General features: G+C 43.0%; 2 protein-coding genes across 6 annotated transcripts in view; both read left to right on the top strand.

The window, feature by feature from the left end:
• The first annotated feature begins 496 nt into the window (after positions 1–496).
• LOC111844104 (calpain-9) lies at positions 497–18,758 on the top strand. The gene is made up of 20 exons (XM_023812252.2): positions 497–994; positions 1,578–1,647; positions 4,400–4,518; positions 6,879–7,012; positions 7,753–7,924; positions 8,343–8,414; positions 8,697–8,788; positions 8,948–9,022; positions 9,128–9,288; positions 11,097–11,254; positions 11,754–11,962; positions 12,690–12,732; positions 12,879–12,959; positions 14,466–14,526; positions 14,733–14,797; positions 14,926–14,994; positions 15,234–15,312; positions 15,423–15,539; positions 16,204–16,262; positions 17,072–18,758. Exons 1-20 carry the CDS (start codon positions 788–790, stop codon positions 17,096–17,098), a joined length of 2,070 nt encoding a protein of 689 aa, XP_023668020.2. The 5' UTR covers positions 497–787; the 3' UTR covers positions 17,099–18,758.
• Positions 18,759–20,070: 1,312 nt separating this feature from the next.
• actn4 (actinin, alpha 4) overlaps positions 20,071–25,541 on the top strand; it is a 34,200-nt gene continuing 28,729 nt past the window's right edge. For all 5 annotated transcript variants that reach the window (XM_023812083.2, XM_023812081.2, XM_023812082.2 and 2 more), the window contains exon 1: positions 20,071–20,433. In XM_023812083.2, the coding sequence (XP_023667851.1) occupies positions 20,305–20,433 (129 nt within the window). In that variant the 5' untranslated portion in view covers positions 20,071–20,304. The remainder of the gene's footprint in view (positions 20,434–25,541) is intronic.

The following is a 25,541-nucleotide window of genomic DNA, read 5'->3' as shown; positions in this document are numbered from 1 at the left end:
ATAACCCGAAAACCCTTAGACGGGTGTCCGTGATGTGCGCACTACATTAATGTTGGCTATACAAACGTTAAAACACGTTACAATATTTGAGCTAGAAGGACGTACAGCATGCATGTCCTTTAGCGGAAGTGGTTTATTTCCTGTTTATATAGCTACTGCAAACGATTTCGCAAATAGTTTAATTACACTTACAATCTGGGTTTAACGTTTCGATCGCTTAATTTCCCTAACATTCTACATTAAATATCCTTGTACATCTAACCTAATGTATTTTACACAAATATTCGCTTATTAATTGTTTTCATGGTTTTCCGGAATTTGTAGGGACGGGTGATCTACTTAGACTATTCATATTAAAGGATAGTATTTTGATATGGTGGCAACATCTTACCTAAACGTGCGTGCGAGCCTGCTGTTATAAAATATTATATATACACTGACTTTATTATGGTAATTACTTCTTAATTCAGGTGCGCCATGGTGCGGCGCTCTTTCAAATGGGCGTGGCTTCTTGAACAGGTATTACGTTTCTGTGAATGTAATAAAAGGTAAAAGTTTATGAAGTAAAGTTTTATTGATAATCAGTACTGAACACAAGTCTTGTATTTTGGGCATAACTTATAGTGCTAAATAACTTCTATGGTGTATTATTTTAAATACATTCCCTTAGTATTATTTACCTGATTGAATCTTTCACAAGAACACGTCTTCCGCGTAATCTAACAACACAGTGAACCGCCAACGCGTCCTGGGTAAGAGATCAAACTGGGGCGAATGCAGGTCCACCATGTTCAAGACTAAAACCAAAACTCCGGACAAAAGCAGTTCTCCTGCCGGACCACTGCGCCAGCCCCTGGCAAGCTCTGCAGCTTTGGCTCCGTCTGTCCCGTCATTTTCTAATACTAATTACGCTAACGATGGACTTTTCGTCGATACCACATTTCCTTACGGGAACATGCAGCAACAGACAAACATTGTGTGGAAGCGACCTAAGGTAAACCAAGTTGATCCATTTTCCAATTTAATGTAATCCTGCGTGCCAATTTATTACTCGAAGTACTATTAAATAATTAATATAGGCCTATTGCTCGGTAATCATTTAAACATGATAAATTGTTTGCGTATATGCGAACTTACCTAGAAGTACCTCTCAAATGTCGCTGCCCGTGTCTTGTAACATTAAACTCAACAGTGTTGACTGTTAAAAGTCGTTGCCGTGAAATAAAGTAACAATAGACAGTTACAAAAAGTATGTATTTTGTAAATAGACTGTCTTCGCCATGTACCTTTCCAAGACAACTATAAACACCTACATATTTGACCAGTTTTCATTGCTTATGTTACATATTAAAATTGCAGATAAATATGAATCTGACTGGCATAATATGTGACGGCCAGCTAAATAAATCAAGGTCTGTAAGAAGAGATGCAACGGACTTGCGAAAAGTTTGCGAGTTTGTTGCGTTTAAACTATGCTGCTTGCAAGCTGACGTCATTGCGGCTTTCTCCAGGCATAACTTTTCCAATTAGCAGACGGATGTGACTGTGATGTCTAAGCAAACTCTTTCTGCTGCCAGGATATCTGTCAATCACCGCAGTTCATTGTGGGCGGAGCCACGTGCATGGATGTGTGTCAGGGAAGCTTGAGTAAGTGAGCCACAGGTTTTGCAGATCTGTAATTCATATATACTGGTGTTTCCCTACTACTTGGGGACCGGCAGACAGTCCACATTTTTGCTCCCGCCCAGCTGGGAGCAAAAATGTGGACTAGCTGGGAGGGAACAAAAACATGGACCTATGAGTCTCTGCAGAGGACTGGATTGGGAAACATTGATCTATTCATTGACCAGGGGTGGTCAATCTTATCCACAAAGGGCCAGTGTGTATGCAGGTTTTTGGGATAACCTGTAGGTCAGCTGTTCAAACCCAGGTGTGAGGACTCTTCATCCAATCAGTCCTCTAATTAGTAATCTAATTAGGGAGTTGCAGTGAAAGCCCACACACACTGTGGACCTTTGTGGATAAGATTGGCCACCCATAATTTAAACTTAAGCACAATTTAAATTCAGTACCTTTCTGAAAGGTATGACATCAGCTATATATCTTTCCTGAAGCTTTGCCAATCAAAGATGTCATTGAGCAAAATCTTTCCCAAAACATGCATGAAGATGCCTGTTATTCAGCAATCCATTTATAATCAAACCAGACAGACATGACTTATATCAGGGTTATTCAAATCACAATCCTCAAGGTCTGAGCCCTGCTGATTTTCCAGCTTCCTGTTCCTGTCAGCCAGGTGTGAAGCCTTTGTGGCCAATCAGAATCAGTCATTCTTAAACTAACTACCTGGGAGAACTGAAAACAAGGCCTGGATCTGGAATTGAGGAGCAGAATTGAAAAGCCCTGATACCATTTCAAGGTATTCATGTAAAGGAAATAGTTGATGTTAGTAAAAGATAAACACATTTACATAAACAACAGGACCAAAGTTTATTCATCAATGGTTTATTGACCAGTGGTCAAGGCCGAAATGGCCCCAGTCAGAAATCTTAAATGGGGAAGGAAAAAATTGAGTGGTGGGTTTGATACAATTAAGAATTTACCTGAATCATTTATCAAGGTGGATATTATTGAATAAAAAACAATCCCCAAAAACTATATGATATTTTAACAGACATGCGACTAACAAAGGTGTAGTATATGACGGTAATTCCATTTCAGATGTATTTAAATACTTCCCAGTTCCCTCGACTATGGAAGACCAGTTTCTTATGGACACAGTATCTGCAGCTCTTTAGCTGGCTGAGGTCGGGTAAGAGCTTCTGCTGTCTCTCAGTGAGAGCTGAGAGGCTCAGGAGCTGCCACACCTGCCTCTTTAGCTGGCTGAGGTCGGGTAAGAGCTTCTGCTGTCTCTCAGTGAGAGCTGAGAGGCTCAGGAGCTGCCACACCTGCCTCTTTAGCTGGCTGAGGTCGGGTAAACGCCTCTGCTGTCTCTCAGTGAGAGCTGAGAGGCTCAGGAGCTGCCACACCTGCCTCTTTAGCTGGCTGAGGTCGGGTAAGCGCCTCTGCTGTCTCTCAGTGAGAGCTGACAGGCTCAGGAGCTGCCACACCTGCCTCTTTAGCTGGCTGAGGTCGGGTAAGCGCCTCTGCTGTCTCTCAGTGAGAGCTGACAGGCTCAGGAGCTGCCACACCTGCCTCTTTAGCTGGCTGAGGTCGGGTAAGCGCCTCTGCTGTCTCTCAGTGAGAGCTGAGAGGCTCAGGAGCTGCCACACCTGCCTCTTTAGCTGGCTGAGGTCGGGTAAGCTCTTCTGCTGTCTCTCAGTGAGAGCTGAGAGGCTCAGGAGCTGCCACACCTGCCTCTTTAGCTGGCTGAGGTCGGGTAAGCGCCTCTGCTGTCTCTCAGTGAGAGCTGAGAGGCTCAGGAGCTACCACACCTGCCTCTTTAGCTGGCTGAGGTCGGGTAAGCGCCTCTGCTGTCTCTCAGTGAGAGCTGAGAGGCTCAGGAGCTGCCGCACCTGCCTCTTTAGCTGGCTGAGGTCGGGTAAGCGCTTCTGCTGTCTCTCAGTGAGAGCTGAGAGGCTCAGGAGCTGCTACAGCCACACCATCAGATTGCTTAATCGAGGCCTTAATCATAATATATATTGGCAGGGACATGCCCCCCCCCCCCAAAATGTAGATGTACCCATAATGTCCCCCCCAATGAATATAATAATTATGGCCTTGGTTCCCCCCAATGTTGACTCCATGGCTACAATCTTGTGCTTAATACTTAATCGATGGCTGTCATTCAACATTCATTAATTTATATATGTACCTCGCGCCTTATTTGCACTGTGTTGTGCATTTCTGCTCTGTTTTGCCCTCAGTATAACTCCCTGTTCCTTATTATCTTTATTACATCGTTACCTTTCTGTCTATTTGCCTTCCGCTCTTTTCATCATGGCAGGGATGACCACCTTGCATTTCACTGCAGGTTAGAGCCTGACTCCATACCTTGTATGTGCTGAGTAAATCCCTTGAATCCCCTTGAATCCTTTGATGATGGCCTAGTGCTGAAATGTTTGTGTTGCACCCACGATGGATCTATAATATAATAAAACAAACGCTAACCAGTTTGGACCTGATTTTTGTTATGTTACTTAATGAAGGCTTACAGTAAATGACCGCTGGCCTCCATGACTCCTCGGTGAAAGACTGAAATATTTGGAAATGTTATTACCAAGAAACTTAGTGCTGTATTAACACTTTAAGCTAGTTTTCTGGAGCTTGTGGACTGTTAGTTGCGGGTAAGTAAGGCAAAGGGCTATAAGGGGGCCCTTTATAGCATTAAAATTGTGTATCTGGTGACTAAGATTCCAAATCATGCCGTGGTCGATTACATCACCGTCCTCTTCTTCAGGTGACTGCTGGTTTCTGTCGGTAGTGACTTCTCTTTCCCTGCACCGCCACCTGCTGGAGCGTGTGGTGCCCTGCAGGCAGAGCTTCCAGGAAGGCTACACCGGCTGCTTTGTCTTCCAGGTCGGTCAGTCCTCTAGTGTACCCAAAACTGCAACGGATTAAAGTCATTTCTGAGCTTATTAATAGGAACTTTCCACAGGGCTGCTGCTAATTTTGAAGCTCGATTTTAAAAGTAGATCTATTCAAGTCAAGTCAAGTCAAGCCAGCCCATACACAAGTATATATATGAGATGTCGTTCACCTGGGACCACGATGTGGGGGTGGGGGTGGGGGGGGGGCATATGTACACAATTACAGGGGCAAGATCCAGACTAAGTATGCGAGTGTAAACACGGGGGTTGGACACGGACCACACACAGTGCACATGACACAGTAGGAGGGCAGATACACAGCATATATGTGAATTGACTATCTATATATAACATAGCAGCAGGAATGTAGTAGCAGAATATAAATATGCTATGTAAAATATGCAACAAACAGAATGAGTGTATCTGTACATAATAATATTGAATAATTGAATAATATTGACAGCATGTATATTTGTAGATAATGATGAAATTGTTTAATTCCCTATAGGATGGAGAAAACTAACTGTACCTAGCCAATGTAAGTTAAGTAGCTGGCAGACATACTGCATCATTGCATCATTGCTCGGTGCTTATTTTGGGAAGCACAGGACGAGAGGCAGGGCTCATCCCACACAAGGCACCAGTTCATCACAAGGCACATAAACACACATAAAGTCACTCACTAAGGGCAATTTAGAGAAGCCAATCTGCTTTAATAACATATATTTGGACTATGGGAGGTAACGGTAATACTTACAAAAACCAGGGAACATGGAAAGAAAATGCTAGATCTATATCAAATAGAAACTAGGTAACAATCAGAACTACCACCCCTGTGCCATCCACTGATCCATGTTGCCACCTACAGAAGTGATGATGATGATGATGATGATGATGACCTTGAGGGTCTTGCTTTTCTCTCGACTCACTCATTGATCCCACCGGATGTTGCCAGATCTAATAGTCATCACAGGCAGTAATCTCCCTATTCATTCGTAAGGGTTAGGACCAGAGGTGGAGATTAGGTGAAACGCTTTGAAAGTCATGCTTGAGGAGAATTTCCTGTAAATCACTGGTAAATGACTGCATTGGTTCCTGTTGGATTAAATCCACCAGTGATGCACAGTATGCTGAGAATCCTTTAAATTTAACATCATATTCATTCATCACACCTCTTTCCTGGTGAGGGTTGTAGAGATGGCGTGCCAAGCAGATCAGATCAGACGTTGCGTACTAACTAGAAGCCATGCACTCCAGCGTGTTTCGGGGGATATTTCCAAGCCATCTGGGAAATACAGTCTCTCCAGCATGTTCTGGGTCTGCTCTGGGTTCATCTGCCCAGTGGATCCTGGCCAGAAAATTTGCATTGGCAGCCAACCAGATGGCATCCTTTTAAAATGCCCAAAACACTTCAGTTGGCTCGCCTTGATCTGCAGCAGCTCTGTTTCAGAGTCCCTCTGTTATTTCCAAATAATATTTGGAAACATAAAAATGATCTCTGTTCTGGAGAGTAAGTCTGACAAGCCTGCAGAGAAACTCAATTTTGGCTGCATGTACTTACAACCATGATCTTTAGTCATTGGTCATGATCATAGGTAAGGATAGGGGCATATACTGATTGGTAAACAACAAGCTTGCCTTAGATGCTGCCCTTCTGGCCATTGGGATCTTTCGACTGTCTCAGGTGACCTCTTAGTAAACTTTGCCCTGAAGGTCTCCTTCTTCCACTGGAGAGTTTTCGTCACCAGTGGTGACCACCATGTCAGTGCTGCAGTGATTTTGGCCTTGAGCATCATCCATTCATTTTTCACGGAAGTGTCAGTTGGATTTGTCTAACACAAAAGCTTCAGCCAGATGTTCCCAGCGAACACCAACCTCGTCTTTATCTGCCAGATCCAGCTCACCAGCTCTTGGGTTTAGACCTTGCAGGCCATTCTTCCCAGTCGTTCCTTTAGGCATCGTTATCATTCCCCACACGACCATTGAGGTCTCCCAGTAGTCTGTAGGGGGTTCCCTTTTAAACATGTCAAGTTACTTTATTCTGTGCAGGCTACTCCTACTTGCTTTGGTACCTTTCACGAGGGTCTTTATTGGATTGGAGTTTGTCTGGCTTTTCCCCATGGACCTGTTGACCAAGGGAGGCCCTTCCAGATGGCATGACTCTATGACATAGCTCCAGATGACATAGCTCAGGATCATTAAAGCATGAACCGCCCCAGATGGTTACAATCATCAGAGGAGTTAAATACATTTTTATACAATGACATCTAAATTTCCCCGAATCATTGCTGGTTTGTAAAGACTAATGGCAACCAAATCAGCTCCCTGTTAACCTCTTTCTTTCTGCAGTTCTGGCAGTATGGAGAATGGAAGGAAGTAAAGATTGATGACTTCCTGCCAACATGTGAGGGCCAGCTTGTTTATCTACGTTCGTCTGCGAAAGAAGAATTTTGGAGTTCGCTTCTGGAGAAGGCATATGCCAAGTCAGTGCGCATTTAACTCGTGTTTGAACAAAACTAATATTATTAATGATTATTTTAACACGCTCGTTTTAAAATTTCTCATACTGGGAAAAATATGGAATATGGATATTTCATTCTTGAATATGCTGTCTCTTTTAACTAGCATCCTTAGCTAGTTAAAATGTGATGCATTGCTGACATCTAGAACATCCAATGGAAAAGGCTGGGTCGATATTACAAAAGGACATTGATCACATTAATACAGAAGCCCAAAGAAGACACTCATTATTTTTTTCTTCCCATTATCAACGACTTATTTTTCTTGTGATCTTGACATAAAAGTTGTTATCCCGAGATGATGAGATCATGCATTGTTTTGTGTTTCTCTGATGTGGTGATGTCTATGACTGCTGTAATTGCCTGCTTCACTGTGCATACCACAGTATCAGCATATAGCACAATGCTGTCAAATAAAATTCTTATTTTAAGCCTCTAATGAAGGTTAATGATCAATCTTACGCAAATTGTATTGTTCCTGTCTATTACTTCCATTAACAGTCTAGTGAGTAGTGCTAATTGGTTGAAAAATGAATCGTATTTGTGAATGGTCATTAAATGAGCAGTGGTTGTATTGTCCAATTTTATATATCATATTTGAACTTGCTTTTTGGGATGCAGATCCCTGCATCAACAGATGTTCTAAGAATAGTTATGAATATCCTTGTTTGTAGTTTATGCTCCAGTGTTCTGCCTTTCGCCAGGTTGAAGGGGGGGTACCAGGCCTTAAACATGGGCTTCCCCCACGAGGCCATGGTGGACATGACCGGGGGTGTGACGGAGGTGTTCAGCATGGCAGCAATGCCTCACGATAGTGGACACTTTCTCGAAGGCCTGCTGAAGAGAGGAGCACTCATTAATTGTGCCAGTACGCAGGTGTGTGTGTGTGTATGTGTGTGTTGAGTTGGTTACTGACCAAATGATGTCTGTTTTCCTTCACTACCTCTAGCTGTAGCCAAAGAAAAGTTTGTCTCTTTCTCTGCCCCTATAGGTCAACCATTGTTTCTCAAAAAGCATGTTTTTATTGCAGCATACATAGTGAGTGGAGGATAACACAGTTTTTCTCAGCCTAGTCCCCAGGGACCTCCAGACAGTCCACACCTTTGGTCCCTCCCAGTCTGCAGCATGCCTGAACCAAACAGTCAAGTATGCCAAATACCTGGTACAGGTGTGTGGGGAGCTGGGAGGGAACAAAAACCCGGAGCGACTGGGGGTCCCCAAGGACCGGGTTGAGGAACACTGGCGGATAAATAGACTGTGTATCAGCATACTTAACGTCTTTCTGTACAAACAGGGTGCGCTGGAGCAGAAGAACAAGTTTGGAATCATGTTCAGACATGCCTACTCCATAACAGCAGTGGAGAAGGTGATACTTTGGTCCAGCTGTTCATTAGTACCAGAGATGGGAATTTCCGGTCCAGTAAATAAAAATCCAGACCAAGATTTTGTTCCAACCAACGAGTTGAGTACTCTGTGACTGTGACTCTTTATGCTCAACTGGTTGGTTGAAACAAAATCTTGGTCTGGATTTTTACTTTGTGGACCTGAAATTTCCACCGCTGATCAGTAGCCAGCACCATTTCTACACTGCATTCATGTAGGTTACGTACATGTTTCTGACGAGCATAAATGCCCTTCACTGTCCCAGGTCACGACGCGCACTGGGGTGGTTGAGCTAGTGCGAGTGTATAACCCGTGGGGGAACACGGAATGGGAGGGACCTTGGAGCGACAAAAATGGGTGCGTTATGCTTTGCATTTCAGCCTGTACTTTCGCTACCCTTACTTAATGTTTTCAGTCACGGTAAACCAAGACCTCCCATGAAGCTGAAACTCAGCCTTCAACTGCAGCTATGAAGGAAGAAGGAAGCAGTGCTGAAATCCTAAATTTCCTTTGCAGGTCCGAGTGGAACCAAGTCAGCAAAGCTGAGCAGGACCGCATCGGCAGAACGCAAGCAGAGGATGGGGAATTCTGGTCTGTCTCCTGTGAATTACTGCTGCTTGCATCTTTCTGAATATTTTGATCTCTGTCTTGCCCAGAACTTCTTACTTTTGATTCCCCCTGTCCTACTGTCGCCAGGATGACGCTGTCAGACTTCTGCCTGAATTTTGATGAGATTGAGGTGTGCCATCTGACTGAGGCTACGCTCAGTGGCCTGGATACTGTCAAACCCTGGCAGTGCACCTTGCATCAGGGAAGCTGGGTACCCAGCCTGTCTGCTGGGGGTCCTCCTGGAGGGGGTAAGACAATTTTGCTGCTGGTTGGTAATAATATGGTTACTAATACATGTTTAACATCTCTTTGTGGTAGTGAAGCAGGATTTCTTGCTTCACTACATGTTTAACATCTCTTTGTGGTAGTGAAGCAGGATTTCTTGCTAGGATTTCCCATCACCCTTTGGACTGATGTCTATTTATGTCAGCATTGTCTCACTCAATGACAAGCCATAATCTGACCAGATCAGAGTCCCTTACACCAGTGTTTCCCAACCTGAGGACTGGGATGGGACACACTGCCTCTCCCAGTCTCATTAGCTGGTGCTTTTTCTAATTGGGTCCAGTTACAGGCCCATTTTTACAGATTCGTAAAGCTGATGTCAATAGTCACTTTCATCAGTCCGATTCCCAGCACTAGGTCTATGTACGGTATATGATTTTTGCATTGCAGCTTTTCTAGATATTTCCAAATGTATATTTTTGTACTATTAAGGGCAACACTATAGTAAATATTTTGTGAAAAATAAATTAGAATGAAAAATCAGAATTAAATTATCCATCCAAGCATCTTCCTTGTTGCTTACAGGGTCTTATTCTTATATCTTATTTTATATAACATTCCAATGTAACATTTTTGATGCATCTCTTGTTATGTCTCCTTCATTAAAAGGATTAATCATCCACCACAGAAAAAAATAATTATTGGTGAAGTTCATTGTATTTTAAGATTAAGATTAAGATTAAGATGGACTTTTTAAAACCCAGGGGGAAATCTTGGCTCATACAGCAGCGAGAGCTTAGTGCACAGACGGACGTATATAGAGTGCCAAACAGACAAACAGCATTACCAGCATTACAATAGTGTAAGTGTAGTGCAAACACAGTACATACATATAAATAAAATAAAATATCCTGAAAAAACACAATATTGTGATACAGGTCAGGTCAGGTTGGGGAGCATGCAGTGATGCAGTGGCGCAGTGCAATGCCCCACTCAGCACATGATGAAACACCTCAGGATTCTGGTTAGCGATACCCGCTCCCCCCCGCCAGGCCAACATGAGGTCCAGTCCCACCCTCCGGAAGTGACTGTCAATCAGCCACAGACAGGTGTTACATGGGCGTCCCCTTGGCTTGGCACAGCTGCTCGGGTCCTCAGTGATGAGGATCCAGTGAGCCGGATCGCCCTCAGGCACTCGTGCCCCATGGCCGTAGACTGATATATCGAAAGCTGTTTTTCTATTACATGTTATTCCTACAAACTGTTTTTTTTTTTTTTCGTTCGGTATTGTGAATTGTTGAAATGTTTTTGTTCCGCACGCATGACATATGCTGCGCATGTTTCCATCTTCATTCAAAGATTTCCACGCTGTTGACAATTTTTTTGCGGTGGCTGACTGATTGATGAGTCAGTGGTTTCTTGGTATTTCATGTAGCTCATATTTCCGCATAGACAAGCGGGCAGTTCAACAAACCATTGATTAATAGCCAATGTTGCTTTGTAATCTGCTATCAACCGTTATCGAATGTCGCTCGACCAAATGATCTCTGCAAAAGGTGTGATAAGAAGCCAGACAGACAGATAGAGACAGACAGATGTCTATCGCGTTCTAAAAATAGTAACGTCTCATCCTGTGGTCCATTCATTCATGCATTTTTCTTAACTGCTTATTCGTCATGCTGTTGCATGCACCTCAAATGGGATGGTTCTCCAGGAACATGCCTGCACACACAAACGCACGCTAGCGACCTAAACTTTTGTTTTTAGGTTAATTTCCACACACGATACACTAATGCTGGATTATTCTGGATTGGGCTTTGTGATTTTGTAGTCAGATTTTGGCAGAACCCTCAGTTCCACTTGACCCTGCAAGAAGAGGATGAAGACCCAAGAGACCCTGAGCTGACCTGCACCTTCCTGGTGGCTCTGATGCAAAAGAACAAGAGACGCACTGAGACGCAGCTCGCCATAAATCTGCACATATACAAGGTCAGTTTTTGTAACTCGATTTGGGTTTGGGGATAAGATTCACTATGGCCCCTGTTTACAATTGGGCAATTGGATTGTAAGAAGACAGTGTTAAATAAAAGTGTAAATGACCACCAAGACACACTGTTATCCGATCACCCAAATCACTAGCCGAGCTGGTCTAGGACGCATTTGAACACGTATCTTTTGTAGTATAAATGCTAAGGCATCCTGATGTGTCTCTGGCATGGACGTCACAATAACTCTACGCGGGGCCATTTGACCTTTTAGCGGAAGTGACGCAGGCGGTAATGAACTCTGAACACAAGTGGTCAGCTGGACACCTTCGGAAACCATAAGAGACACAGGTGTAAACGGTGATGTGTCTCAGCTGACTAATGATCCAGTCGCCCAAGTGTACACCTACTGTATGTTCATGCAGGCAGACACACTCACTGTTCACTCGGTAATATAGAGGCGTTGATGGTGCGCTGCTGCTGTGTGTTTGTGTGCCACGCAGGTGCGCTCAGATCAGTCGTACCTATCCCACCTGGACCTGAGTTTGCTCAAGCCCTTGCTGTGCATGGACAGCTACAGCCCACGCAGGGAGGTGGTGGTGCGGGGCCACCTGCCCCCCGGCCAGTACGTCATCATCCCCTCAACGTGGGAAGCTGGCCTGGAAGGGGAGTTCATCCTCCGTGTCCTGACGGAGAAGGGCAACACGACAAAGTGAGAGGCGACACTTCAGTGAAAACTCTGAAAACTGAATGGTACATTATGGGGGTTATATATAAGAAGTACCCACACCCCCCAAGTGAAATTTCCAATTTTAGAGTGAGTTCTACTGTTATGCAGTAAGGACATAGAAGTGCAAACTGGTCTATTTTTGCTGATATTAATTAAACTTTGGATTTGTCCATTTATCTAGACATTATGTCCGATGTATTTTTCCATCATTGATATATTAAATAAGAGTGAAACATGAACGCTGGTGGGGAAAAAAAAGAATATTCACAGCAGCACGGTATGAACCCATTGACACTCCTCATACCATTTTATTCATAATGGTAAAATAAAGTGATGTTGGACAAGATAACATTCTGTATTACGAATGGTACAGTTTAAAGTCTTTATGTTGAAATATGGTTAATTTAGTCTTATCTTATAATTAAGTTATCCTGTGTAATTTTCAAAGAGCACTGAACGGTCAATAGAGTTTGAGAGCTAGAAATCAGATTATTGGCGTCACATGGTAAAGTTGCAAGTGTCATCCCCACATAATAGATAATTTATTGCATTATTGGTTACATCAATAGTGAATTTTAATAATTCATTTGTAATTAATGAATAATTAGCAAATTGAAAGGAGACAGGGTCTCTTCTTTAAAAAGTTTTGTTTTGGAAATAACTGGATAGATCTTGTTGGTGTTCCAGATATTTTTCTCCATTTTTGCAGGCCTTCTCAGAAACCCAGCAAGGATGTTAACGCCCCCATGCAGGTAAACCGCTACATGTCATATTGGTTCTTGTCACTTGTCAAGATTTTATGGGACACCTAGAACCACTTCACCAGCATAAAGCCATGTCGCTTCCTATACACTGCATACTGTCCCGCCAGTGAGGCATCCTTGTGTGTTTTCTGCAGATGCAGACCATCGCTCCCACCCAGTCAGTCCTTCCCTCTGTCGCAGATGTTCAGCAGATTTTCAACAAACATTGCTGCAATGTAAGTCTGTCGAATATCACAGACACTGCCAAGTTGTTCATCTATAGAATCTCACAGTAAGGCACAGACAGAGTCACACTGTCAGCCTGTAGAATACTGCAGTGCAGTACAGACACTGTCATGCTCTCTTGCCCTCAACACACCTGCAACCAGTTTTATTAGGCAATGGCTCCGTTCTCATGTCTTAGCAAGTTAGCTGATCTGAATGATTGAGTGAAACTTGTTTTGTGGGTTTTTTGATTCGTCATCTCAAGGGTTCCAATAAAATCGGCCGTGTTCCACACACCAACTCCCATGTCCTGTGGGTCTATATGCGGATCAGAGAATCCAGAGACCTCTTTTATCAAAGTTGCATATGCACAAAAAGATGCTTTTTAAGGAATGTCACAGATTTATGAAAGTGTGACAGGAAATAATGCATGTATATATTTTTTTCATAAATCTACAGAATTTCAAATGGTGGCGAACGCAACATTTTGGACAAATCGGGAAAAGGTGACACCCGTTGTAAAGCAGGGAACTGCAAGTAAACCTGTAAAATGTCCGTGTGCGTGTCAACTCTCACGTGAAATAATAAATCTAAAAATGTGAACTGGGGTGTAGCTTAATTATTTTTATTTTATTAATCTATTCTATTCTACTGGGATTCCGTTTATTTGGGTTAGCCAAAGACTTTGTATTTGTTTTGCTGAAATTAATTTACTATTTTAAATACTACCTCTTCCCATGAATTGAGAATATCTGTAACAGCATAATTGCGTTCGTGCCAGTGACTATGTAAACAGAAGGATTAGAATGGAGCGAGTCTTCATGGACCACCAGGGTTTTTACACCAATTGCATGACAGTACAGCATAGAGCAGTAGATGAGTAGTGATTAAGGTACTTTTGTCAGTTGAAGGCCATTTCATTCTGTTAATGTGAATATAGTAGTCCGATGGTCTGGGTCATCTTAATTTGTTCATTTTTAGTTTTACATAGCACATCAGTATCTCCCGACTGGTCTGGCACAACACGCGTGATAGGGCATCGCTATTATAATAATGACAGTTTATTGATCACCGAGGGGAAATTCTCTTTTAGCCTGCGCCATAATCATCTCGATTCCAGCACAAAAGTGTGGGTTTGCCCCACATGCACACCGTCACTCTGGCCCTGTGGGCGCCTTTCAACAAACACTTTAAGATTCAACTTTATTATCATCACAAACATGCTGTGACAACGACATGCAATTTGGAATCTAATCCGAAAGTGCAAGATTCACCGGATAGTTCTGATATTTCCGAGGGGAAATGTGCGTACACCAGGTTTGATAAATCTGAACTTTTCTGTGCGTACGCATTTTTTCCCCCCCATTTGCATGTGTGCATTTTTTCACAATGAAGTTTCCACAAGTTTGATAAATGAGGCTTCAGCATTTGGCACATATCAAAGGTTATCACCTTGGTAGCAGCGATCCCTTGAGATACAATTTTTGTTTATCCGTGCTGTGTTCTCTTCTCCCCAGATGGAGCAGTGCCGTGCTGCGGACCTGTACAAGATCCTGAAAGAAGTCATAAGCACAGGAGGTTCTTATGAATTAGTTGGTCCAGTTCCTAAATAAAAAAGACAAATATAACTATTAGAAATATTACCCAGTGTTTCTGTCTTTATGTACTGTATCTCTCAGATTAGGCTGACATAAGGATTTGATCATGTTCACTTATGCTTACGAGTGTGGTCAATATTAATGAAGATTATATTTTATTTTATTTTCATCCTGGAACCTTAACAGCGCTGGCAGGGAGTGAGAAGGAATTATGTCTGGAACACTGCAAGAGTTTTGTAGCCCTGATGGATGTATCCTACTTCCAGAGAAAGATTTGTTTTCTGTCAGGTATTTGATGTTTAACTGGACTTGCTGTGCCAAGAACTGCTTATTGTCGTCCCTTGAAGAACTGCAGAATTTCCCTTAACGACTGTGGCAGAGCAAAGGATCAGGGCAATTGGACTGGCTACAGTTTCAGTCCCTATGGGATGTTTTCACCAAGTGGACAGTAAGAACGCATTTATCTCAGTGGGTTTAATGGCTAAATAGTTTTGTTGTTTTCTGTGGTCAGTGACTGGTTTTTTTGGTTTTGGGTAAACTAAAGTTTGTGACCGTGATGCAACTGAAATTCATAACAACCTTGCATATCTCTTACATTCTGCCAGTGTCCATGTTTAATATCGAACAACAAAGTGCCACGTGTATTGGATATAATTCCCTTGGTATGATATGTTGATCTGGTTTCAGGATATTTTTGTGCTGTTTGACAAGAACAAATCCCAATCACTGGAATACTGTGAGATACTACCTGCTCTGACAGCTGCAGGTAGCACGCACTGTCGCTCCAACCACAACAGCCAATAACTGTATTCTTATCATTCTGAGTTATTCATTAAATGGTGGCGCTGATCCTGGCTCTTTTGTGATGTCATTTAGGCCTGCAGGTGGATGAGTTCCTAATCCAGCTGATTGGCCTGCGCTACACAGAACCTGACATGACAGTCAACTACCCAGGGTTCCTCAGTCTGCTCCTCAAACTAAACACCATGATCCGTAAGCAAAAAGTGTGGGGCGGGGATGTGGTATATGAATCGTATGAGTACAGACCAGCACTCCCCAATATAATTTGGAACAGTTGGAGACACAGTGATGTGTATATTGTGTAGCGCTTAAATGTTTATATGGGGGTGGTGCCTGACTCAGTGTGTTAGGACTCTATGCCTATGATCAGAAAGTCAATGGCTCTAATTCTGGGGGTCAGCAGGCTGATGTCACCGTCGGGCCCTTGAGCGAGGCCCCTAACCCCCGATTGAGTGACTGATCCTGCTCTCTCAATTGCACGTTGCATTGGTTAAGAATGTTTGTTAAATAAGTAAAATGTAAGGTGTTTGTGTTTCTGATCACCCTACATACATCGCCATACATAGCAGTGGTGGCTTGATGGTTAGGGTAGCGCACTTGTAATTGAAAGATTGCAGGTTCGAATCCCCCACCAGCAAGTCACCACTGAGGTACCCTGAGCAAGGTACCGTCCCCAAGCACTGCTCCCCGGGCGCTGAATTAGCTGCCCCCTGCTATGTCACGAAAGTCACATATGGGTCAAATGCAGAGGACACATTTCGTTGTTGTGCACTGTGTGCTGTGGTGTGTTGACAATGACCACTGATCACTAAATTCTAAATTCTAAAAATTCTACTATGCCCATCTTTCTTTGCAGAAAAATTTCACAGCTTTGATCTAATGGGAATGGGAGCTATATCTCTCAACTACAGACAGGTAAACGGAAATAACTACAGTGAACTTTGTTATAACATCAGTATTGTGGACCCTTGTGGCATCTCACCATATATGAAGAAAGATCTAAATGTGATGGTATATAAATAAAACTGAATTTCTCATAGGCACAGTGGTTAGTGCTGCTGCCTCACAGCAAGAAGGTCCCGGGTTTGGTCCCGGGTCCTTTCTGTGTGGAGTCTGCACACTCTTCCTGTGTTCATGTGGGTTTCTGCCAGGGGCTCCGGTTTCATCCCACGGTCCAAAAGCATGCAGGACAGGTTGATTGGCGAGTCTAAATTGGCCCTGTGTGTGTGTGTGTGTGTGTGTGTGTGTGTGTGTGTGTGTGTGTGTGTGTGTGTGTGTGTGTGTGTGTGTGTGTGTGTGTGTGTGTGTGTGTGTGTGTCCTGTGGTGTGTTGGCATCTGCCCTGGGTTGGTTCCTGCATGCGCCACTTGTTCCCGGTCCCCCCCCCACGACCCCGGTTGTGATTAAGCAGTTACGGTGATGGATGGATGGATGGAAGGAATTTCTCATAGTCTATCAGTTGTCACTGCTTTTCGCCTCTTATTGTTTCTGTTTTTCTTTTTAGTTATTTCTGTTTACTTTTAAATTAGTCTTGTTACATTGTCATTTGTGTTGTTTGTCATGGTTTATCACCTGCCCAGCACTATTGTTTAAAAGTGCTCTATAAACAAACAAACAAATAAATGCATATTATTATTATTATTTACTATTATTTATATAGTATTATTTATTATTATTTGCCTCTTTATTTATTTCTCAGAATGTATTGTATTTTTCCCCCCGCAGTGGCTTTACCTGACGATGTATAACTGAGCTCCCTCTTCAGGCCCCTGCACACATGACCATCAGGGAACAGCAGACTGTGGTTCACATAATTGTTAACAAGAAGACAGTCCTTCTGTGTATCATTATTGCTTTTCATCAATTACTTTCTCATTAAATGTCGCGAAATTAAATGGGCAAATCTTATGCTTAGTGATGCCGTGTGAATCTCACTTTACGGAAGTGTGCATCAACAAGTTACTTACTTTCAATTACACTAATGGCCTTTTTTTGTTCATACGCTCCTGTGGCTCAACAAGAAGGGCATTGTTTTAACGATGCAAAGGTTATGAGTTCAAATCGCAGGAAGCAGACGTAAACTGTAACCCCTCCCTTTATTGTAGGCTGCTTTGGATAAAAGCATCAGGTAAATGGAATTAAATGGCACTAACATTTTCTAAGAATGTCAGGGGCTTTTGTACTATAGTACTTGCTCATGATCATATTATCATGCATGTACAAATCTACATGAAAGCTCATTTTGAAATGATTAATGCAGTGATTCTTGGGGTGTGCAGGCTGCTGCCTGTGGGTTATGTTTTGGTTTCATGTGTCCTACAGCAGAAGGATGTTACTGCACCAGGTGCCCCCCCCCCCACCTCAGCAGGGTACATGTGTATAGATCTGAGATATTAAGCCACAGATAAAATTTTCTTGCTCTCCTCCAAGTGGAAAGCTATACATTTCTTGTACTGGTTATCCAGCGCCTTTGTCACATTGAGCCTGGAGCAAATCTTTGAAAGCACAGGGGCACGAGGCAGGAGACACCCTGGATAGGGTGACACGCACTGTATGGCCGATTTTATAAACACCAGTTCATCTAAATCATACGTCTTTGGCACTTTGGGTGTAAACCTGTAGACACTCCAGCAGAACATGCAATGTCTTGTTTGTGAGCTTGCAGTGATAGTTACCCTGCCTCCATGCTGACTCAGCGAAAAACTTCGCAAAACAGTCCCAAGAAAACTGTTTAAATTTGCAAATTATATAATGAATTAGCTTAATTGTACTGTTTTGGTACTACAAACATTATCTGTTTAACTGACAAGATAAGTGGGCTATTAATTTTGAGCTGGAATTACAAAGATTGTATTCATTCGAGAATTATTCATTCTAGGCTCCGAGCCTGCCACAACCCTGACCTGCATAAGGACTTGGAAGAGGGGTGGATGGATGGATGTAATTAATTTTATATTCATTCAAAGTCTTGTTTACTATTTCTCATTGTCATTATGGAATGACCTGACTGTTTATTGAATTCCTGATTTCAGAGGGCAGTTTTAAATATATTAGATCATATACGTATGTGATTACACAATACTACGATGTGATTTTCCATTACTATCCATTTAGCATTTTTTGGTATACGTATTCATGTATATCGTAGTATGATCTGTTTCTCCGAGCAAAAAGCTGTAACAAAAGTTCTCTCTCTTTGTGTCGTGTAAGCTTTAGTCTACCAATCACGTAACTATTTTCTTAGACTATACGTATCATCCAATTAAGCTCCTTAGCAACAAGTTGCATTGAATCTCGAAAGATATCTATATTTGTTGTCATATATCAGCTGTACCATTAAATGTGCAACATAATATGTACTTTATCACATTCTGTACATGTTCAATAAAACGACCTATTTCTGGCTTTGGTAGATGATGTACGTGTATCGTTTTTTAAAAACTTTTTGTTAAACTTAATTAGATCCCTTTAATCATATAAAACAAGTACAAAAACTGGATCCACAGGGAACCAAGAACCAAGAGGCTCTTTAATTGCTTGTGCAGTTTTTCTACAAGGTGGAATTTGAACCACGTAACCGAGTAAAGGAATCTGAATGTAGTCAGGCCGATGTGTGAAGTTTGGAATACCTAACTTCACAGATTCAGATATTAAAAATGTAAGGAATCAGCCTTGCGTCGTGATGATTATAGGTTTTAAATATTTTACTGTTCTTTACAAATTCATTTGGCAAACAATTTTCGGTAGCAGGAATCATACAATGTGCCGTTTTCACATTAGGCTAGGTGGAATTAATCTATATAGAGTTTCAACAACTGAAAATGGTCCAAAACAACAATAACATTCATCGGACATACATGTCAAACATAGAATCATATCTAAAAAAAAAAGAGAGTCGATAACCTTCATTTATACAGTAGGCGGGCGTTGATGGTAATCGACCCGGACAATTCGGAGAACATGACCTACTTTTATTCAGTGTCCGAACTGTGTCATACAGGATGAGGTTAGAACGTTGATAATAGAGGTTTACATTTTAAAATCATCACATTAGTTATAATTATAACAGGACAACACCCTAGTGATGTTATGTAAAATGCACACGACGCGGCCGACTTTAGATTCCTGAACTTCAGCATTAATAAAAACGCACAACCTCAACCAGGGGAAGCGTGTCGGCCAGGCTAAACTGTACATTATTCATAATTTAGCACACCCTTATGTATATTTAATATAAACGGCCCTTCAACGAACCACATTGTGGTTAAAATTGTTTCGCCGATTGGGTAGTTCGCGCATTCGCTGATCGTGTGTTTAATGTGCGGGTCTGAAGCGGTCAAACACTAGATTCTTTGTATATCGAGCCATTTTACTGTCCAGCTGTTGTTCGTGGATATAAGGTGGTAGACATCTTAAACCTCAACGTGCTTTCCACGCGTTTTAAAGAGATGGAAGGTCCGTCAACGCGTTCGACATACGCTGAAGTACTATGTTGAATAAAACACAATGCAGTGGTTTAAATACCAAATTATGATTGACATAATGTTTCAAAATAGTTTGAAATAGTATTTAACGTCATGCACACTGTAAAATACTATTTGATCGATATGCATTTGTCGCATTTACTTCCAAGCATTTCTTTCTAGGCGGGATTTGAAGACTTGCTCATGAATATTGTCCCTTGAGCGCATTATTCATAACCCGTTTGGTTCTGCCTACTCATTTAGTTAGTGGGAGCGGCACAGTGGCCAGGCTACCAAACCCTCCTGTTCGCCGGCAGAGAGGCATTCTCAGCGGGGGAACCGTCAGCGCGGACGCCGGAAATTTCCCAACCGAGTTGCTTTGAAGCGAAAAGAGTCACAAACCGCAGCAGCCCGGTTACACACTTTTTTTTTTTATTTTGCCCCGTACTTCCGTTTTTGAAGTTAAAACAGGGCGCTACTCCGGGTCTTGTTGAGATGGTAGATTACCACGCAGCAAATAATCAAAACCAGCAGTATCCATCCGGCGGAACATACATGGAGCAGGAAAATGACTGGGACCGGGACCTGCTTCTGGATCCGGCCTGGGAAAAGCAGCAGAGGAAGGTGAGGGAAAGGCGGGCGTAGAGGGATTGGGATAGATCGGGGAGTGTTGCTGGGCCTCTGAGCTCGGATTCGTGGCTGGATTAAGGGAAGGCTTTTCGGGCCCGTCTTTGGATTTGATTCCCTGGTGTGCGCTACGGTCGGTAAACAAGTGGGCTGTGCGCCTCGGACGAGCGGCAGGAGACGTGTAGTATATAAACTGAGAAAGAAGTGCAGGTCTCTCCCAATAATATGCGTTCCCGTTAGGGTGTTATTTTAATTTTTTCGAGCAAAGTTTAATTTGAAAAAAATAATCTAAGGGATCTGAGTCATAAAAGCGCATTTTCTGCTTGCACCGTGTGATCCCAAATGCCGGGGGGGGGGAGGTTAGTTACGTTTTAGCTTCGCTTCGGTGGGTTGGATAGAAACACGACAGCCGCGCTACCCTGCCAAAAAGCGCTTGGCCCCGTCTTTCCCCTTTCCGACCGGGATAATTGCAACTTTGTTACCGTTCCTGACTTTCTGCAGTTCAGTTGCCATCTCAGTGATCGCGGACGGATGGAGAATTTTTTGTGGGTGTATCGCAATTATCGTGACAGCTCCGGCGTGCTTAGTTTGAAAGGCGCTGTATCCAACTTGTGTAAATCGAGGAGGAGCGAAGTAGTCCGTTATTGTTCGGCCTTTCCTTCGTCCGTCTGCATTTAACCAGGCTTTTCGTGCAACAATGTAACTCTTCTCCTCTTTAATGCCGGCCGCTGCCTTGGAATGCGGCGCCAAAGCGGCCGAGGTCAAAGTTTCCGTCAAGCAGAAAAAAAGAAAGAAAAATGATTAACAAGGCAAATCTTAGCGCCAAGTTGAATGCATATGCAAACTGTTAACCTGCAAATGATCCGGTCTCACAGCGCATATGCTCGGATGACTGGCACTTTGGTTTATTATCTGACTATTTCTGGAGGTTCCGATTTCCATTCCCCCGGCTTCGTGATGTTTGTGAGAAATTTAACACACTTAAATGGCCTCCGTTGCATTATGTTCTTGTTGCGCCAATTAATCGAAATACTTGCATGTATTACTTGAACGTAACTAATAAAAAGTTCGTTTTCCTTTTCGTATTACTTTATATGAATTTGTTAACCGGAAAATCACGTTGCCAGCTCAGTGAAACCAAAGGCGTCCGAGACCTTTTTTTTCTTCTTTATTTCAGCTGCAATTTTAATTGCTCTCGGCTGGATCTATTTGATATATTTCTCTCAATAGTCTCCCATATTCTTGCTTAAACTGGCCACGTTTATATGTAATTATGAAAATATTTTTTGTGTAATGAATGAATGAAGCTAATACATGTTTAGAAAACTGTGTATCCCCTCCTAATTGATAAACAGTGGGATATTAAGAACTGCTTGTATAATTTGATTTAATATTCAATGGAAATTACAGAATAACTTATATACATTTCCATCCGGCATTACTACAGTATTCAATAACCCAGAAACCTTGAATGCAGGCTCTGTGAAAATGGAGTGAGTCAACGCAAATATTTAAAAACAAGATAGCGGATAATGACTTCCCCTATTTTTTCATATTGAAAATCGCACAATATTGCATAGCTGTTGGAAACATGTATTTTTTGGAAAGTGTTTACTTATTGTCAAACATGTTTACTTATTGTCAAATATCTGGATCTTGATAATATACTACTTATGTTTTATCCAGTCAAAAAAATCAGTGTACACTTGTGTATTGTCCTTGTGTCATGCAGTTAGCTTGTCTTGTGCCATTGGCTCTGTTTGGAAAGAGATGTAGTTTGTACAATGGATATTTGAATATTTAAATAAAGTCAAGTTCCTTAGTGTGAGACGGTCAGAAAAAGTATTTGAACAATTAGGTTTTTTTAGAAATCAGAAGTATCTGCAACAGTTGATGTCCGTAGTTCCTTTTATGTTGTAACTAAGTAAGAAGGCGAGTGTGAAGAGGAAAAAAGTGCACGATAAACTGTTTTGATAGCCACCAATGGCTTTATTTAGGCATAGACCTCTTATGTGTCGAGTGTGTGGACTGGTTGTGAAAACACACAAAAATACTTTTCTATAGCCAAACAAAATAATAGAAGCGTTGTGTCCACAAGTTCTAAAAAAGAAAAAACAAAAAGCAAAACACACTTGTATACACATACTGCTATATTTAGGAATAGGCAAGACAAACAAGGTCATCCACCTGGCCCCCTCTGAGACTGATGACAGTCCCTGCCAGTACAGTGCATGAAATATGATGTTTAATACTCTGCATAATAAGTCAGGCTTTAGTAAGCTTAACTGCAGGGGTAACGGTTTTCCGTGCTTGTGTTCACTGTGTTTACCCAGCGTAGGACTTGTGAGCAAAGGGTCGATGTCTTTTGTACGGCTGAGTCAAAGGATTCTCTGTATTGTCTGTAATAATGGGCTCTGATTTGTTTTGCTCCTTTACGGAGAAGCCAGTGCACGGACGCATTAGATGATTTCAGATTTGTACTCGAGCTTTCATGGCATCATCCCAATGACCTCCACCTCCTAGTTTTGGGTGAATTATCTGATAGTTCTTACTTTGGAAGAAGTATTATTTAGTGTGGGCAGGCTAGAGGAAATTGCACCCTCTGGTCTTCACGTGCCTCTGTTGCTCTGTCTTAGTTGGTGGCTGCCCTCCCCATCTTAAGCAGTAGGTTCTCCTTTGATGCAGTCTGCGTCCTGAACGGTCCTCGGTAACACCTTAGGCGTTTGTCATCGTGGAGGTGGAGCTCTGCTCAGCTCTGATCACAGGCCAGTGTTTTTTTAAACGGAATAGGAGGGGGGGGGGGGGAGGGAGGGAGGGGTATTTTGGAACCCAAAAGCGTGCTGCTTGGGACGCATTCCATCTGTGGCCTGTAGTAGTTTGTGGGACAGAGCTTGTGCCCGACTGACTGGTGGGGTTTACAACTCTGCAGATGTGAGCTTTCTGAAGGAGTGGGGTGAACGACTTATGGGCAGTGAGGGGTATCATCAGACATCCTCAACTCGGTCCTAGTTGGCTGAGCTACTTAGGTCTATAATTGTTTCTATTTTTAGACAGTGGCTGATTGAACAGTAATCGTTTCATTTTATGGTTATTATTTAGGTGTGATACACGTGGTTCATATTCCTATTTGTCAGCCAGGCATGGCGTTCTGTGCTTTTGTGCACAGTCCTTTCATAGAAAGGAATGCGTACTAAGGTCAAGCAGAGGGGGTGGGTAGGAATTTATGAGGAATTACTACTGGTGGGGCTGTGAGTTTGGGGGGGGGGGTGCTTTAAATGCTGTTCCATCTGAGTACAGATGATTCTTGCTTTCGTAAAACTTGGTGAGTCAGCGCCGTGGAACAAGTATGCTTGCAGGCTGGGGGGGGGGATGATTGCTGTCCTTGTATCACCAACCCAGACAGGGCACAGATGATATTTCGGGCCCCAGCGAGTGAGAGGGATGGACCTCTGTGCTGAAGTCCGATATCGCTGGTGGCTGAGGTCTGACACAACCTGGTTCTGGTTTGATCATGTCCGTTTCCGGCGTATTCTTCATGTCACCCTGCCCCTCGCGAGTTTTCGCAGACTCTTAGCTGGTTTTCTGAATCCGTCGTCTTCTCTCTATGAAAAGGCATTTTAGTTTTACTGACGCAAACGCTCAGTAGTTCGAGGTCCTACATCGGTTCAGATATTCCGTCCCGAGTGGAGAGCCAGAGGAGAGAGTGCCGCTGTAATAAACGTGTTTAAAGCTTCAGTTCCCAAGCAGCAACGAGAGAAGATTCTGGCAGATGGGTGCCCTTATTCAGCCTTTCCCACGAACGCTACACTCCTGCCCTATTTCAGGGCTTTCCGGAGGATTCTGCAAATCTATGCCGAGATAAGCGCAGAATCGTCTGATTATCATTTTGATTGAGTCAATTAAAATGCAGCTTGTCGATTGATCACCTAAGATAAGTTGCAACTTGGATTTATGACTGTGTTATTTTAATATGCATTATACGCCCCTCTACCTGTCGCTTATGGGAACTATGTCACCTCGCAGGAGAATTGCATGTTGCAACTGGTTCCGCTCTCTCTCTAGCGGTTCCAGTTCTACATGTTGTAACTGGTTCCTCCCTCTCCAGTGTTTAACAGTCGAAGCCAAGCCTGGTGGGGCTCTGTGTTCCATTTTTAAGGGTCGCTGTGGGTCTCCGCCCTTCAGAGAAGCATGCAGAGGGTTTATAAGCGAGTAGATCCGGCCTGGTGATACTTGGCGCCCTGTTCACGGTGGTGCTGATACAGTGGTGGTTCTACCACACATGCTCATTGCTTACAAGCTCCCGCTAGATATGTTGCAATCACCTGTTACATGATGGGTTTTTCAACACGGGCTATAGCTGCCCTCACCCAAGTCTGCTGGTGCGGCTGGGGGGAGGGGGAGGTGCAGTGGGGGGTTTCCAGTATGGGGTCATTGGTGTGGTGATGAAATGATGGGAATGGTGTATGAGGAAGGCAGAGGAACCAGGGCGAGCTTGAGTCCAGCTTGGTAGTGTGTGCTTTAGGGGCTGGTGGTTTGGGCTTCCCCAGATCACAGGATAAAGTTGCAGTTGGGGGGGGGGGGGGTCACTTTTTGGGAGATGCAGCCAGCTGTGTGGGTGCAGCAGTTGCCACTGGGCCCTGGGGCTTAATGGTCGGTTCGGGTGGGGGGATTAGGGTCTGACTCTGCTCTTTGGATGACAAGTTCAAGCCTGTTATCACTGTTTCATGGCTTCATGGTTAATAGCATGTTACTCGCTGATTAAAGAGGGAAGATGTGCCACTGACCCCCCCCCCCAGTTACCCCTGTCTCATTTCTTGCTCCTGTTCCTTCTCCCAAAGGGAACCTATTTCTAAATGCATTTCCTTCACAAGAAGTTGTGCTATGATCCTTATCAAGACTTGTTTACCAGCCGTAGTGGCTGAAGAAGCAGAATTACAAAATAACGGAAAAGTCCACTTGGATGGTCGGCGAGTTTGTTGGAACAAAAACAAAACACGCTTGACTGTATTTCTTGAGTTGAGTAACATGTGCGGTGACTTCAAAGGGTGAAAAACTCTTCTGCTACTATTCTGGAAAGACACACCCCACATGATACTGTGAATTTT

This window comes from Paramormyrops kingsleyae, chromosome 17 (genome assembly GCF_048594095.1).
Source record: "Paramormyrops kingsleyae isolate MSU_618 chromosome 17, PKINGS_0.4, whole genome shotgun sequence".
NCBI lineage: Eukaryota > Metazoa > Chordata > Actinopteri > Osteoglossiformes > Mormyridae > Paramormyrops > Paramormyrops kingsleyae.
The sequence above is the reverse complement of the archived record's forward strand: the minus strand, read 5'-3'. Positions and strand labels throughout refer to the sequence as shown.